The 17519-nt window shown below is 37.5% G+C and overlaps 1 protein-coding gene across 1 annotated transcript; it reads left to right on the top strand.

Moving 5' to 3' along the window:
• Nucleotides 1-4827: 4827 nt before the first annotated feature.
• On the top strand, nt 4828-6606 carry LOC149256523 (uncharacterized). Its single transcript, XM_089457451.1, has 3 exons — nt 4828-5040; nt 5389-5518; nt 5824-6606. Exons 1-3 carry the CDS (start codon nt 4887-4889, stop codon nt 6476-6478), a joined length of 939 nt encoding a protein of 312 aa, XP_089313577.1. The 5' UTR covers nt 4828-4886; the 3' UTR covers nt 6479-6606.
• Nucleotides 6607-17519: the final 10913 nt, after the last annotated feature.

Raw genomic sequence — 17519 nt, 5'->3', positions numbered from 1 at the left:
GCTCTGCACCTTGCAATACACATCAATCTGTCCAATCCAGTGATCTAGCTTCTCTGCATTTAACTCTTCATCATATATTGGCAAATAAAATTTAACATCTAATTTAATCAAAGATGTTTTCTTCTTTTTATTTTCAGGGCTATAAGGAGGTGTGGGTAGAAAAACCTCTTTTCCTTTCCCTTTGCCTTCAGAATGGCCATCTATAAGAGATTCTTTGGTTCCTTTGTCTTGTTTGTAAGTGGAAGAATCTTCAATTCTACCTTTCTTAAATTCTCTATACTTTTCTTCTACCATGGTTCTCATGGTCATGAAACTGTCCATGAACTGAGAGTCTGATTCCAAGGGAATTTATTCTACCATTTTCCTCCTATGATAGACTCTAGCAATTTCTGGGTTAGTTCCAACCAATTCTCCTTCTCCTAATTTAAGATTTGACCTAGTGATCATTCACAAATAGTCTAGCACAAACTTGTCTAACCTTAGAAACCTAAAACTCTAATACCACTTGATCTGATAATGAGATCTAAGACAATAATAAGGTATTATTGACTTATGTGCATGGATTAGTCTATGTCATTTTATGCAATGGATCGATAAGATTGCGAAATGCACAGACAATGAAGCAGTAAACAAAAAATAATAGATAACATATGACATAACAAATTTAATAAGGAGTTCACTCAATACTCCTGGGCTACATCTCCCGATCCAGCCTTCAGTGGTGGCATCTCTATTATGTCTTCAAGCAAAGTTCTGTTTACAGCAGTGAGCTCAATTTGAGTCTCACACACAATAGATTACAATAACAAGAGCTTACTTGAACCTCTCAAGTTCTCTATGAGTACACAGACTCCCTCAAGGCTCTCTGACTCTGTCCTAAACTCTGTCTCGGCATTTGCTTGCAACGCTGCTCTTTTCATTATGCTCTCTGTCTGTGGCTTTTAAATCCAACCTCGTTGCCCGTTCGTTTCACATCCTTGGCTCTTAGTCTCCTCGGCCTCTGCACACTTTGAATTCCTCTGCCAGCATTATACCATCATTGCTTAATGCATGGAGAGGAGGTGGCCACCCATTCTATAACGCTAGAGTGCCTCGGGCCTCTGAAACTCCTGAAACGGTCGCGCTCTATTTTTACAGTGAAAATGTATTTTCATAGAGAAATTCCACCAAAACACAATATCTCGAACTTTAAAAGTCCTTAACTATGATTCATTCCTCTATCAGGTCTAGTCACAAGTCACTATCACATATCAGAAGGGCCCGTCCCTTTGCATTTTGGAAATATATTACAGTTGTGAAAATGCATTAAAATGGCTTTCGTCTGGACTTGAAATTATATAGAATAGACTTAAGGCACCCTTTCGGGTCTGGCTTATCGCATCAGCGTTTTCCCCCTTGCATTTCGTTTAACAAACGAAACTGCAATAATATATAAAACACTATAAAATCCCGCATACCAGACTTCAAAATATATACGTTATCACCTAATTGCCCATTCGGACTGGTTCATCGGGTTGCTCCGATTGCGATATCGCAATCGCTCATTGCAATACCCCCCCGACCATTATAAGCGCCCCTGCAATTCCTCGATAGTGATCCTGCGATGTAATACGGGTTGTCGATCTGTGCGCTTGATCAACAGTCCATATTAACTCCGCCAATCATCGTCACTAGACATATGTGTTAAGCGCTAATATCGTTGTTCGCCATCACAATTCTTAAGTGGGTTCCACAGATAAGCGCCGATAGCCACCACCGATAGTGATCCATCAGTCGGATCTTGACCATTGATCAGCCAGATCCAACAGCTACTGTGTATTTTGCTGTTCCGCCTCCGATAGCTCCATTTTCTCTGTTTTCATGGATTTTGGGCCTCCCGATAATGTTTATCTGCCATGCTAAGGGTGTTCCTCTTGCGAATACTTTGATCTTTTTAAAATATTTTGATCTTTGGCACGATTTTTAAAGAGTTTATGAAATCTTAGAGAGCATTCTCGGATCCATTTGGATCTGTCATTGAGACATATTTTGTAAGCGTTGTTTTCTAGAAAATCTAATGATAGTTTTTTGAATTACAAAAAAAAGATTTATAACAAAATGAAAATTTTGTTTTGTTTGTTTAATTGTGAAGACATATGTAAATAATAAAATATAACTATATTTTTAGTTAACATTTTTTAAAATTTTGAAATAAACTAAAGTTTTGTTTTCAATTAATTTTTAATTACATTAGGAGGTGCATTTTACACTTCAATATGAGGGCCATGTGTGATTTCGTCTGTATTAAATGTGGAGTTTACATGTGTTCCCTTTAAAATAAAATAAACATATTCTAAATAAAAAACAATGTTGGCTATGATAAAAGCATAGATGAATAAACATATTTGGTTAGTTTTAATAAAAAATATTATAAAGTGGAAATCATCCCACTCCCATTATCTTTGGTGTATCTTTGTCAGTTTTTAATATTAGTACTACTGTAAAGGAAATGTGGTAAAAAGACCACTTTCACTCTTCCAACCATAAATAAAATATTTAGATGTATATATTAAATAGCATAATTTAAAAAGATATATATTTCAATATAGAACTTAAACAAACTATTTGAATATCCACTTTAACTACTATATTTCAATGTGAAGATCATATCTATATGTTGACCATAGTAAACTATTTCAATGCCAAGAAAGAAAAAATAATTAAAAATAAGAAAGTTCAATTAGTTTCTAATTCATTCCATTCTTAATTTAATATTGATATATGATATTTAAAAATATTAATTAAAAAAAAATACCAATATGTGTCATAAATAAGATGTTTCAAGATGAAAGGTTAAGAAATATTGAGATGTCTATAAAAATATACTAATAACCAAAAAAAATTTAATGCAAGTAATGTCTTTCAATATCAAGAATTCATATATGTATATAATAAAAAAAATAAAAAATCTTACTGTTAAAATATTTTAAAACATTTCAGATTGTCTTACTATTTTACTTTTTTTTCGTAATTTTCAAGTACGAATTTTTAGTTAATTTTGACTGTAATCTAGCAAATGGTTATTGGAATTGCATGTTTAACTTAAATACTCAATACAAGTATCAATAGGGACTTCAAGGAATTATATCCATTGATTTATTCAAAAATATAAATTAAATCAGATAGAATGTGTGTCTCGTGAATTTATCAAACTCTGAGAAAGATTAAATATGCTAAGGCACAAATCTTCTTTTCAAGTTTTAAAATGGATCTATACTAACTTAATTAAGCTTACATATTCACAAATAAAATGATCTCTTATAAAACTCGTTTACATTTATTACTTACTTTTAAACTTTATGCAATTTTATATTTTTGACTATAATAATTTCTTTGGGATATATTTTATGTAACTCTATTTTTACTATGTTTTATCAATGAAGTAGTTAAAATGAGAAAAAACTTTATATTATTACTTAATATTATAAAAAAATTATAATTAATTAATTATTAATTTAAATTTACTAAATAATAAATTTTCAAGAAATAATTTATTAACAATTTATTTTACCTTATTGAAAAAACCAATATAAAATTATTTCAAACCATTCATAAATTTAAAATAATTATCTAAAATCAAGTAATTACTAAATTTAATTCTTAACAATAAAATTATTTCCCTAATCTCTATCACACTTCCAATTTTCTTGTTAAGTCAATCTAACTATAGTGATTTTGGTGCCTTTCTTTCTCTTCTTTTTGATCATAGAAATAAGATTTTGAAGAATCACAATTAATTTTTTTTTTAATCCGTCATCATCATCATCAAACTTTTGAACTACAACATACATACTATACATACTTAGGACAGCTAAAAAAAAAATTAAAAATCTTGTAGAGATAGTGTTTGAATTGTGTTTTTGATGGGGAAAATCTTTGCCGATTTTCTGTAAATATGACCAGAATTTCCATAATTTTCTAAGTAATTCCTTAAATTCCACTCAAATAATTATTATTATTTTGTCCACCTAAATTTAACAATAAAATATTTAGCTTTTAAATAAAAACATATTACACACTTGAGATACTTGTTATACAATTCTAGATACTTGATATACTTCTTATATCATTGCAAATTTACCATAAGCCTCTCAGACACTGATAACGGGAACGCATTGCACATTTTTTTTTTTATAATACATTTTTTTTTATAAGACCCTTGATTTGCACATTTCTTTTTTAATAATACATTTCTTATAATACCCTAGATTTGCTCTATGTGGCCATGAAATAGTTAGAAATGATTGCACATTTATTTTTTATCTTTACACTTTTGATAGTATATTCACATTTGACCAATGAAAGTCAGGAAAATTCACATTGCAAGAGCCATTTCAAGAACTTGGACTAGGTTATTCCGATTGGAAACATACGGTTTCTCATTGCCATTTTTTGGGGTGCGAGCGAAAGAAGGGCAGTTGTGCTTCAGAATGGCAGTTGGGGAATTCTAGAGGCTCTGCGAATCTCCAGGGTCAAACCATATAGATCTCAATAGCTTTTCTTTTAAAGAAATAGAATGTGGACATGAATCCAACACATCGTTAACGTTGAAGATTTATCAACTTGCTAACGTGGGGACACACGGTCGACACATTTGGTCGTCCTTTGCTCTGTCACAGCGGTCAGGTAAATAGCCAGGCTTTAGTACTTGGGTCTGGATTCTCTGATATGACCACGAGGCCCACGTTGTTCCAATTTTTTAACAAAATTCACATCGGACTGTAGTCGATTATCATCTTATTATCACTCTGCAAGAGGAGAAGAACGTTTAAGAAGTGGTCGCTGAAAGATAGAATTGCATTTAACCTGCTAGTTGAGTGTTTGTTAGATCGATCAGGTCACAGACCATGGGTAGATCTCCTAGTTGTTGTTGTTGGAGATGTTCAAAACATGAGAAAGGCCTCAATCGCAGGGCTTGGACTGCTAGCGAGGACAGGATTTTGAGTGAATACATTAAAATTCATGGAGCTGGTCAATGGAGATCTCTTCCCATCAAAACAGGTGATCCATTTCCCCTATTTCCGAGAGTGAAATGACTATGGATAATCCATATCTCTAGATTAATCTGTAACAAATAGAATCTCATAGGCTTATCAGATGCAGCAGGGTTATTTTTGTATGGAGTACCGATTTTAACAGTATTTCAAAATTCTAGGGCGCACAAATAATTTATGACTATAATTTTATTTATGAGAGTTCAAAGTATTTACAGAATCTACGATCTAACTTTATTCAAGGAATATTATAAAAAATGTGAAAAGCATTAATTAGATTTTCCCAAATGTTTTTTTGAATGAGAAGCTTCTAAACTAATAGACCGAGTTTGAGCTGAAGATGTTTGTTTTACAGGTCTTAAGCGATGTGGAAAAAGTTGTAGACTGCGTTGGTTGAACTATCTTCGTCCAGAAATTAAACGCGGAAATATATCTCCCGAAGAAGAGGATCTATTAATCAGATTGCATCGTCTTCTTGGTAATCGGTATGCGATTCAAAATCTTAGAATATGACGATTCAAGGTTGACTAGATGCATAAGGTAATAAATAACTGGCTTGCTAATGGGTAGTAGATAAATAACTGGTTTGCTAATGGGTAGTAAATGTGCGGAGCTGTTTTTTACTAGCTTAAATCCAATGGTGGACACAGGTATTTACTGCCTATTAGTAAACCATTTATTTTCATCGAATATATAAACATTCAATCGAGAACTGGTACAATGATTTCAAAGTTTTCTCTTCAAATTTGGAAATTGATATATATATTTCATGGTAATGTGCACTGTACAGATGGGAATTGATCGCTGGGCGACTTCCTGGTAGAACAGGTAATGAAATAAAGAATTATTGGAACACCCAGATGAGCAAGAAGGTCCGACTGCATGATATGGAGCCCAAATTTCACAATCATTTCAAGGAAAGGGACATGGATTCTTACTCTAATTGTGATGAGGGAGGAGTCATAAACAAAGATAATTGCACTTTCCAAAACACACCAATAAATACAACAGCAGTAAGATACAGTGGAAGGGTAACAACAGATGTATGCAACGTTGATAGTTATGATTATGATAAGGCTCCGGATACCCATGACGGTATTAATCCAGAAGAAGGCCTGAAAGTAGAAGATGGTCATGTTGTTGAAATAGATACCTCCAAATCATGGTGCCAATTATTGTTGGAGGATTGCATGGGAGATTCTCAGTCCGATCGATGGAAAGCTGTTGACGGTCTTCAACAAAGCAGCATTATACGCACTAGCAATGCAACAGATGATCCTCACAATTCCACCTCTCCTTCCGTCAGTCGAGGCATAATATCAACAGAAAACTATTCTTCTTCTCGTAATTTATTTGACCAGGAATTCTCACATACCAAGGATTTCACTTTCTCATGTTTAGATAGCTTCTTGGACTTGGACGAGCCGTCCTTTGTTATTTCCTAGGTTATAGTATGTAGAGTTTAGGTAGTGCGATTATATCAGAATTTGCCTTATTAGAAGAAACAATGGCTCTGGTAGAGACATTGATGAAGAAATTTGGCCTCTGTGTTTACTTTTAGTTCTCAATGTAAAAGAACTTTGAAGTTTTATATGCATATTGTAATTATTTTATTCCGCACAGGATTTATTGGGTGGCTTAATATCTCGCATGAAAGTGACAAGGATGGAGAAAATATTTATGATTCGATGAGAAATGTGTGAACTAATAAATTGTGCTTAACATGATTGATCGGACGGTTGCAAGGAATCTTATAAAATATCAATAATCCTAATTTAAGTGAGGAAAATATTAAGCAGTATTTATTAATTAAATAATTGGTTTGATGCTTTTGTTGGATGAGAATAATATAGTTTTTGTATTAATATACAAAAAGAAAAGCAACGAGTTTATCATTATTTATTTTTTCTTTTCTTTTTTTTTTGTTCAAAAATGCTTTCATTAAATTTTAAGAAGGGCATAGCTTATAAAATTAGTCAAAATTAGTATTAACAATTCTCACATTACAACCATTATTTTAGGAAGGCATAGCCTTATCATACAAGAAGTAGATAAAAAAGATACTTGAACTAACAACAGCATATGAAGAAGGGGGATGGAGGGGTAGTACAGGAAGCTGCAAAATAACCAATACGTTCATGCATATGGAAATGAATGTATTCCACCCATGCTTCCAAGCTGCGAAGGTGGTTATTGGTGCAATGGAGGATACGACGAAGATTGTCCAACTGTTTCAAAATTTCATTTTAGCCATACAGTATATCATTAAAAGAGGCTATGATTTCATTGTGGTCTTCATACCTATGGTCCCTGAGAATGTCCATATTGATCTGTATGTTCCAGAGCTAATCAACAATGGATTCCATGGTAGCGGGTGCCACTACATTACTTGGAGAGCGAGCTAGAGAAATAGCTTCGACATCCTCAATTTCATGGCTGACCGAATTGGTAGAGGACGAACTATGGCTTGGCTCGGGACACCCTGCCTCAGCATGCTGGCCCCCCTCACGACGAGGACGACACCATTGGCAGGGCATAGTGAAATTTGGAGAGTCGGATGGTCGACTAAGAAGAGCAACCGAGGATGAACTTTCGTAACACCTACTAGAAACAATGAAATAACCTGGACCAAGATATTGTTGTACCCAGTGAGTGTGCACCGATGCTCCAACCCCATGAGGTAGGAAATAGGGAGGTCAAGAGACCACTCAGACCAGAGAACAAAGTTGAACTAACCCTGCCCACCACCCTTTTAAACCACCAAACTAGACTGTACAACTCCAATTTCCCTGAGGAGCAAATTGAGTGACGCAAACCCAGAAGGGGCTCGCAAACCAACACCATGCCTAACTGGAGACTGGGGTGACAACCCCACGTGAGTAAAAACTAGATATAAATATTGACGAAGAGCCAACGGAAAAACAACCACACATAATCAGAGAGAAAAGCCTCAAACTGTAGTGACATATAGAGGAAATTGAACACACACTGAGCTTACCGCACGCAGAAGACGGGAATTCCAGGAAATTCGTTTTTCGTGGCGAGAGTCTGTAACGGGCTAAGGCATGGAGGCGCCTCAAGCCCCCGTCTGTTTGACTTCTTGGATCCTAGGGGAAAACTAGATGGCAAAATCCATCCCGCACTAGAGTGCCTCTGCTCTACACTTCACCTCTTAGCCAAGGGTGAAACCCCAATGAGCCGCCATGGAGCCAAAGTCGCACACCTCTATACTCGTCCCTAGCAAAATTCATCGCCCAAGCTTCCAAATTGAAATAACACACTACATTATTTATATTGTATCCACTATAACTAGTGTAAATCCTAGTGGGGGAGCCCCTAGAATTGCGCAAGACACCTTCAAATCCTACAGGTCCTGGGTTTCCCTTGGATGCTCTGTCGAAATTGGTTTCGATACAACCAACAAGAGGCCTTAAGAATACAGATGGAGAAGATATTGGAGGGTCTCTATTTGATGAAGTTGAGGAGTGATACATTTCCTAAGATAGATTAAGTGATAAGAGAATCATTGTCTCATGAGGAGCAGTTTTCCAATCATGAGGATCCTATTTCTCCGATAGAATTATCTCCCTAGTATTTTCTTTAATAGTACTCCATATGGATGCACTAGATGGATTTTGATCATGAAAGATGGCCCAATTCCTTTCTTTCTAGATGTTCTAGAGGATGAATCCTAAAATCAAACACCATGCTCTGTTAATAATTGGGTTTTCTAAAGGGTTGTTTCTCCAACATTCAATTACCTCCATAATATCCTCCCGATGTTGATTAAAAGTTCCAAAAAGGGAAGCAACCATGTCCCATACTTCTCTAGCAATGGGGCACGAGTTTAGAAGGTGTTGCATTGTTTCCTCTTTTCTTTACATAGGCGACTCTAAGAGGGACCTATAAAGCCTTTTTTTCAACAAGAAATCCGAGGTGAGGATCCTTTGATGGCCAACAAGCCATAAGAAGTGCGCAATTTTTGGCCATATCTTATCCCCCCATATTTTCCGTTGAGGCAGGTTGTGGTCTTTTACTTTGAGGAGATAAGCTTCTTTGAGAGAGAAGGACCTAGTCATTGAATACCCACATCATAATTTGTCATGCTCGAAGGAGAAAGAAATGTGCCTCTAGTGCAACTGTTGCATGAAGTTCTGCCAGACGTCTTCAGGTTCCTCGACCTACCAATCATAATCGGTTTTCCATTGTATCTAGCTCTTTTCATTTGAGTGCTCAGTCCAGTAATTAGTTACTCGCCCCTCACCTTGTTGTTGAAGAAGGATTTTTAGATCCTAGAGGGAGGCCTCTTGTTCAAGATAGGGGACATGTTACCACAAATCCTACCAAAATAAAGAAAATTTACCATCCTTAATTTACCAAAAGAAGTGGTCCCAAATGAGGTAATTCTTCTTATTGGCTAGGTTCCATATGGACGATCCTGAAGGGAAGGATCGGTCTTGCAAGAGCATGCATTATGTTTTTCCTTGGTCATATTTCTAGGTCCATATATGTTTCCATTGCTCGGCTCCACCTTGTAGCCATCGCCACCATACCTTTGCTCATAAAGCTACCTTCAGTTCCTCAGGATCTTGCAAACCAAGACCCCCTCAATCTTTGGGGCGGTATAGTTTGTTCCAAGCAACAAGGGGCCATTTCTTCTCAAGGGTGGCACCATGCCATAAAAAATTTCTCAAGATGGAGACTAGCTCTCGATATACACTCTTAGTGGCATGGAAGACAAAGAGTTGGTATAATGGAATTGCTTGGTAGACTGATTTAAGGAGGGTGGCTTGCCTAGGTAGGATTAGGACACTAAATGTTAAATTCATTTTTTTTTAATACTTTTGGAGCACAAGTATTTCCAATGTACCATGCGTAGGGGATTAGAAAGCAGAGGAACACCAAAATACTTTGATGGAAGAGACCCAATAAAGAAACCTAAGATGCGAGCCAGAAATAACTGGATCAGATGAGAAGTATTAAAGAAATATATATTAGATTTTTCCTTATTAAGGAGCATACCTGAGGCTGCTTAGAATTATGCAAGGATCCCATCAAACAATAAATCCTCACGAACTGTGGCCTCACCACATAATAGGTTATCATCCATGAATTGATTATGGGTCATAAAGATGTCTGTTCTTGGGAGGTGGATACCTTTCAGATCATTGTTATATTTCACCACCTTAATCATTCAACTCAGGCCCTCAACTGCTATGATGAATAAAAAGGGCGAGATTGGATCTCCTTTCCTGATACCTCTCGAAGATAGCAAAGTGGATGAGGGGGCTCCATTTACCAAAATTGAGAAAAAAAGGGGTGGAGATCATTGAATAAATCTAGCTCAGCCAATCTTATCTGAATCCAAAATCTCTCATGAGTGAAATAAGATAGGAACAACTGAGGCAATTATAGGCTTTTGATAAATCCCACTTTGACAACATGTCCTATTTCTTGTGTCGCTTGAGTGAATCAATAATTTCATGAGTAGAAACTATTCCATCCAGAATTTGTTTCCCCTCTACAAACCCTGACTTCTTCTAGCTGATAACATGATGTAGGATGGGTTTCAATCGACAAACCTGAATAGAATAAAGGATCTTATATATCACATTGCAAAGAGAAATGGGCTTGAATCTACCCAGACTGTTAGCCTCCTTGGATTTTGGAATGAGTGTAAGGAAGGTGGAATTTATACCATACGAGAGTTTAATTCTTTGACGGGACTCCTCTGCAAGCTCAACAATTTTTGGGCCCAGGGACAACCAAGAAGACTTAAAAAATTCATAGTTGTAACCATCTGGACCAAGCCCCTTGTTGGAAGACATCTCTTTGACCACCGTTTCCACCTATTCATATGATAAAGGTCGCATCAGAACCTCATTTTGTTCCTCAGTCATGAGGCGAGGAATATGGTGGGTGATGCATTCAATGTCTTTTGATCTATCTATGTCTTCTTTAGAAAATAGATATGAGTAGAAGGAAATTAACTCCCTTTCCATATTTTGGTGATTTTCCATAAACACCTCGTCCCCTGAAGTAAGCGAGGTAGTGTGGCTATGTTGGTGGTTGGAGATCATGCATCAATGAAAACATTTTGAATTTCACTCCCCCTGCCGAAGCCATTGGACTCTAGATGTTTGCCTCCACAATTCTTCCTCTTAAAGCCTTGACTCTTCCAACTGAGATAAAATATGTCCTTCTTCATTTTCTAGCTCCTCATTGTGGCCTTCACATACTATCTACATTTGAATTATCTCCATTATTTTCTCTAGCTTATGTTTTCAGTGAAGATGTCACCAAACTCCTTCAATTGTCGATCTTCCTTTCCTGTTTCTGACAATTTCCTCTTAGATGTGGCTTTTTCCATCGGGTTTGGAATTATTTTGTCAACTTCCATTTCCTGAATTGGTCTTTGAGATAGGGTTTCTCTCTCTGCTTGAGTTTCTTGCACCGTCTCTGGGGTTTCTAACATTGTAAGTGGGTTATCATCCTCTTGGGGGGGCGCTGGGGGGGTTTACCATCCGGTTGAGATGTCGAACTAGATCTCGATATTGGCGTCTGCGAATTGGGGCACATATTAGAAGGTGTCATCTCTGTCTTCTCTTGATTATTTCTCCTCCCTCCAACTGGATCAAAACCCTCATCATCTCGTTGTTATCCTAAATGTAGGGATTCTTGAACTAGGGTGAGCGCACAGTCCCGAAACAAATGACCGTATTCATGGAAACGATGAAATTTGAAAGGGACATGTTCATAGTCAAGTGGTTATGTCCAAATGGAATCATGATAAACTATATTAATATACTGATGGAGGGGTTGGGATATGTTCATATTAATATAAATGTAGGTGTAGTACATGCCTTCTCTGTTTTGTTATCTCTGAGACTTTCACAAATTTTCTAATCGCGTTATTGATCCTTTCAAGGATATGATGTTCTAAGAAGTCTTCGAGGAGTTGAAAAATATTACCCATACTGATGCTACCTAGAACTCTTCCTTTTATTGATTGTAGTATTCCTCCTAGTAGCGGAGAAAGAGGCCCACACTATTCATGAAATAAGGCCTAGTCTCGAAAACATGTTTCTTGTCTTCGAGATCTACAAAAATCACTGTGAAAAGAAACTTGGCTCTCAGACGGAGTTTGATATGGCCTCTCGAAGCCCATTTATTCTGGATCCAATGGAATATATCTTGCTCTCTGGGCCAAATACCTAAGAACGTACAAGTCAAGGCGTTATCTTTCATGTATTGGCACTATTTCTCCAACTAGTTTTTAGGGATTACGAACTTGGGATTCTTTTTTCCCTTCGGAAGGCAGTGGTTCCGACCACAAGTTTGCCATTGCACTCCCATGACAGGGGTTTTTGTGGCCATCGAAGTAGAAGCTCTTGGCACAACATGGCTTGTTTGGATGAAAGGTTCCTGATTAACTACATCTTGGAAGGATGAAGGGCCGCCCCACTAAAGCGAGGGGCCACTCATTGGGATTTCCCCTTACACTAGCCAAGTGTGAGATCGCCTGGAGAAGAAACTCATTAGAAGCAGTCGATCGACCATCCATAATTAGCCAATGTGAACTCTGCATATTCTTGGAACGAGTCTGACAAAACCCTAGTTCCAGTGTTCAATCTCAAAGAAAAGATATAAATTAATTCTAAAATATCAAACATTATAATATTTTCTCATTGATTTTGTATAATGTTAAATATATATTATATATGAGTTTTTTGTCATTATTTTGACTGACAAAGAAGGATATTTTAGTGAATCTTTTTTTATAGAATTATATTAATATCATGTTTTTGTTAAGATGGTAGAGTATAGATTATTGCACATGACAACTAACTAGGTCTCAACAACTTCCTAGAACATAGAAACGCCCTTACTAGAACTCTATCTAATTATGACAAATATAAATGTAAGATCCCCAGAAAATTAAATTTCTAATAGATCTAGAACACTTTGTAACAACCTTGGGAATAACATCCATGTAAAAATTAAGAAAGGTAAAGTAAGACCTTGGTCATGGGACACGTATTCCAAGTTGAATGTTGGGCAAAACATCCTAGTATGAGTGTTCACTTGGGTTACTAATGGCTATGGAAATTGGCAAACAAAATGGCAAAGGCTTTGGAAAGGCAAAGTAGCATTTATTGGCATTTATTTATGAAAATAATGGAAATTAGGAGAAAAGAAAGGTGAAAGGTCGCAATTTGCATGTGAGGAGAAAAATGAAGCAAAAATAATGGAAAATGAAGAAAATAGAGGCTTCATTAATAAAAAGGCTTATGAGGATCTGTTCATGGCTTTTTTATCAGTTCAATTTTGGAGCTCTCATTTCTCTCTCTCTCCCACTCTCTCACATACTCTTGGACACTTAGAGTTTCTTCGAGAAATCTTAGAGGAGTGTGGTATAATTGGGATTTAGAGCAAGAAGGAAAAGTAAAAGTAGGAAAACATAAGAGGACATGAGGATCAACAACTATATCAGATTTTTCTTGCAGGTACCAAGTTTCATGTATGATTTCCTTGCTAGTTTTGACATGTATGACATATGCATGTGGTTATTTGGTCATGATATGTCATTGGCATGGATGATTTCTAGGATTGACAGTGGTTTTTCCTAGCCATGCCATTTCCTTGATAGCCATGGTATTGTGGGCTTTTACTTTTTTTTTTCTCGTTTATTTTCTTGTGCCTTTGGTTGTGGGTTGAGTTATTAGTTCTTGGAAGCCTTGGTTGGACAAACACTTTGGAAGTCATGAAACAACTTGGGTTGAGTTACTAGTCTTGGAAGCTTTGGTTGGAAAAATGTTTTGGAAGAACTTAGCGGGTTGAGTTACTAGTCCTAGAAGCCCTAGTTGGACAAACGATCTGGAAGCCCAATGGAAGTTGTGGGTTGAATTACTAGTCCTAGAAACCCTAGTTGGAACAAACGCTTTGGAGCCTTGGACAACTTGGGTAGAGATCAATATGTTGATGGTTAGTGATCTCCAACTGTGAGGTGGAGTCGCTAGTTGAGGGTTGAGGTGGTTTGACCTCTGGAAGCCTTGGATGGTTTTGATTTATTTGTTTTTTGACTTCCCACATTCATGCTTTGAATATAGCATGAGGGTGATTGACTGAAAGAAATATTTGGTTTAACCTAGTCTATGGTCACGTGGTTCGTGGAAGTCCCATAACTAGTCGGCTTATGTAATCATTAATAATAGGTCTTCCTCTTTATTATTTTATGGGTAAATATACTATTTATATGTGGATTATATGGTCATTATATCCTTGATATTTGTGTTGGTTATATGCTGGTTATGAGTGAGTTTTATGACATTGAAAATGTATGGCTCTCATCATGTTTTGGTGAATCACTAAATATAAAATGAATATATGGCTAAATGGATGGTAATGTAGTTATTATGATGAGACAATAATGCTTCTTAGTGATTCTTAGATAAGTGTGAGACCCCTATGCTTAGATTTGTTGTTAAAACATGTAGAATGCATATTTGTCACATGTTTGACAAAATGTCTATCATGGCTAGTAGGGGTCTAGTCAATTCATTGTTCAAGTATTTGAATTTGTATCATTTTTTTGATGTTACTTTTCATTTCTACAAGTTTCATGGAGTTAGGGGCAGTGGTTTGAGCCCTGGCCCTGAAAAAAGGCACAGAATCTGGAGTCACTAGCACAAAACTGCATGGAAAATTCCCCAGTTGTAGGAATGCCTTATTGCGGTAGAGACTAGAGGTTCCCAGTCACATGCATGCCCATGTCAAGGGAGCAACTAAGTCTCTAATGCAAAAAATGTTAGTTTGTCTCAGGGGTTGGTCACCTAGTTGGGTTGGATGGCTCCTGGGGGTTTTGTTGCATGTGTAGAAGGTCAGGTTGGTTGTGTTCCATCGGTTCCACTTCCTTAACTAATACATAGGGATTTAAATCATATCATAGTAACTCTTCGTCACATGTTTACTCCAATTGGCTAGTTATTTGGGTAGATGTGAGAGGATGATGTTACAGAGTGGTGTCAGAGTATGGTTTCATTATGCTTGAGCAATATCTAGTTTCTGTTTCCCTTTGATGAAGGTGTTGTCATATGCACATGTCAGTTTCATATAGGTCCTTGTGTGATCCGGATTGAAACAATAATGCAACAAATTACAGAGATAACCATAAATATAGAGATGCAATGGAAATAATATTTCATTTCATTACTGTAAAATATTGAAAGATGCTTACAAACAGAAATGGAAATAAACCAGCTAGGGTGATGGTAGCTTATCTCTGAGAAGAGATGTGGCGGCTACATGTCTCTAAACTATGTTATAATGAGGCTCGAAGGCCTATTTATTGTTGAGTAATAATGGAAAATCATAAACATACAAAAACCTAACCCTAGAAGATGAAATGCCAAACTGTGGGCCCTGTTTGGGTAAATTGGTACATCAACTTCCTGGGGTCGTAACTTTGGCATACGATCTCTGTATGACGCGCACAATATATCATTAGAAAGATATATCCAAGAAATGCAACTTTGGGAAGAGAAACATCGGTCCATGGACCCATGTTTCTCACATTTTTCCCAAAAAACATCGTTTAGGGCCTGAAAACGGCTTTGGAAGTTCAGGACTCGAAAAACTGCTAAAAATAGTAAACTATGCTACAATTAAGGAAAATGAAAAGCTAAAATAAACAATGGTGGGGGTCCAAGTGGACTTGGCGGTGGACACCAATATCCACCTGGATGATTCCTCCCCCCTTAGGAAGCAATGGTCCCCATTTCGTTGAGTTCCTCCATGAGATGAGGAAACTTTTACTGAACTTGGTCCCTGGTGAGCCACTTGCCCTGGTTAAGGAGTTGGCCCGCTTTGACAATTCGATATAGATGGATATTATGTTGGCAAGTGTGGTTGATCGGTGTGTCCATGATTCAATCAGTTGCATCTTGTTCAATGCAATTTGGATTTAACTCTGTGGGTGTGAGCTGTTTTGCAATGTCGAATGTGTCTAGTAATGGTGGAAAGGATGGCCGAATGCGGTCCACTTTGAACACTAGGTGTAGGCCAAGGAATGGGGGAATGCTGAGCTCAAATTCATTGTCTCCCACAACCTTGGTAATAGTGTAAGGACCATATCAGAGTGGTCTGAGTTTCTGATATGTTCCGATAAGGCATTCCTTTTGCAAATGCAACAAAACTTTGTCACCCACCTGAAACTTATGTGGAACCTGATGTTGATCATGTTGCTGCTTGTACTTGGCATATGGTTTCTCCAGAATGTCGTGGACCTGCTAGTGAATATGTTGGATGTGATTAATGAAGTTGTTTTCCTTATCTATTTCGGACTGAACATGAGCCGAATCTACATGAGTAGCTGCAAATGGCATGGCCACATCAATAGGACATAGAGGCTGGAATCCCAAGCCCACCTGAAAAGGGTTGTGGCCAGTTGAACTATGGAGAGCCCGGTTGTAGCTGTGTTGAACATAGGGGAGGCTCTCATCCCATGTGCGTGGATGCTTTGAGTTGTACATGCACAAAATGTGTATGATCATCTTGTTCACAATCTCTGTTTGACCATTAGTTTGAGGATGGAAGGCTATGGACTTAGTGAGTTTGGTGTCCAACATCGACCAGAGGCTGGACCAAAATGTATTGAGGAAACTGCGATCCTGATCTGAGATGATAGACTATGGGATCCCAAAGTGTACCCACACTCGTTCAAAGAAGAGTTTAGCAGTGACTTCTGCTATGATATTCTTCTTGTAGTCCGCCATAATGGCCATCTTCGACAACCTGTCGAAAACCACAAAAACACAGTTGTTTCCATGCTTAGTAGAAGGAAGGCCCGACATGTAATCCATGGAGATGGATTCCCAAGGTCAATTAGGGGTAGGCAGCGGGGTATAGACGCATTCCTTCTTGATGATTGGTTTGGCAATGGCACAGGCAACGCATGATCTAATGTACTTCCCAACATCCTGTCGAAGATTTGGCCAATAGAAATACTTCTACAGTACTGCCACCATTTTCTCCACCCCGAAACACCCAACAGACCGACTGTAGTGTGCTTCCCAAATCATCTTCGCACGCTCACTTGAAGGAACACAAAGGTGACCCGGGTTGGATAACAGGCATACTGGAGGTGAAAATCGGGAACATGCTGACCCTCCAAGAGTGTCTAGTATGTGTGGCCAAATTCTGGGTCGCTTTTGTAGAGAAGTGGCCAATCAGAGGTCTCGTGCCCCACAAGAGTTGAGCATGGTGGTTAACGCCATGATCGGTGGTCGACTGAGGCAATCTGCAACATTATTGGTGTTGCCCTTCTTATACTTGATATTCAAATGGAACTATTGTAGGTATGTGGACCACTTCTGATGGCGATAATTTTGCAATTTCCCTTGGGTCTGTATGAACTGCAGGGGTCAATGGTTTGTGTGGATGACCGTTTCCTTCCCCAAAATGTAATGCTTCCATTGTCGGTAGGCC

Source organism: Pinus tabuliformis, chromosome 7, assembly GCF_031772625.1.
Source record: "Pinus tabuliformis cultivar Carrire ecotype Pingquan chromosome 7, CPIR1, whole genome shotgun sequence".
In the NCBI taxonomy this organism is placed as follows: Eukaryota; Viridiplantae; Streptophyta; class Pinopsida; order Pinales; family Pinaceae; genus Pinus; species Pinus tabuliformis.
The sequence above is the reverse complement of the archived record's forward strand: the minus strand, read 5'-3'. Positions and strand labels throughout refer to the sequence as shown.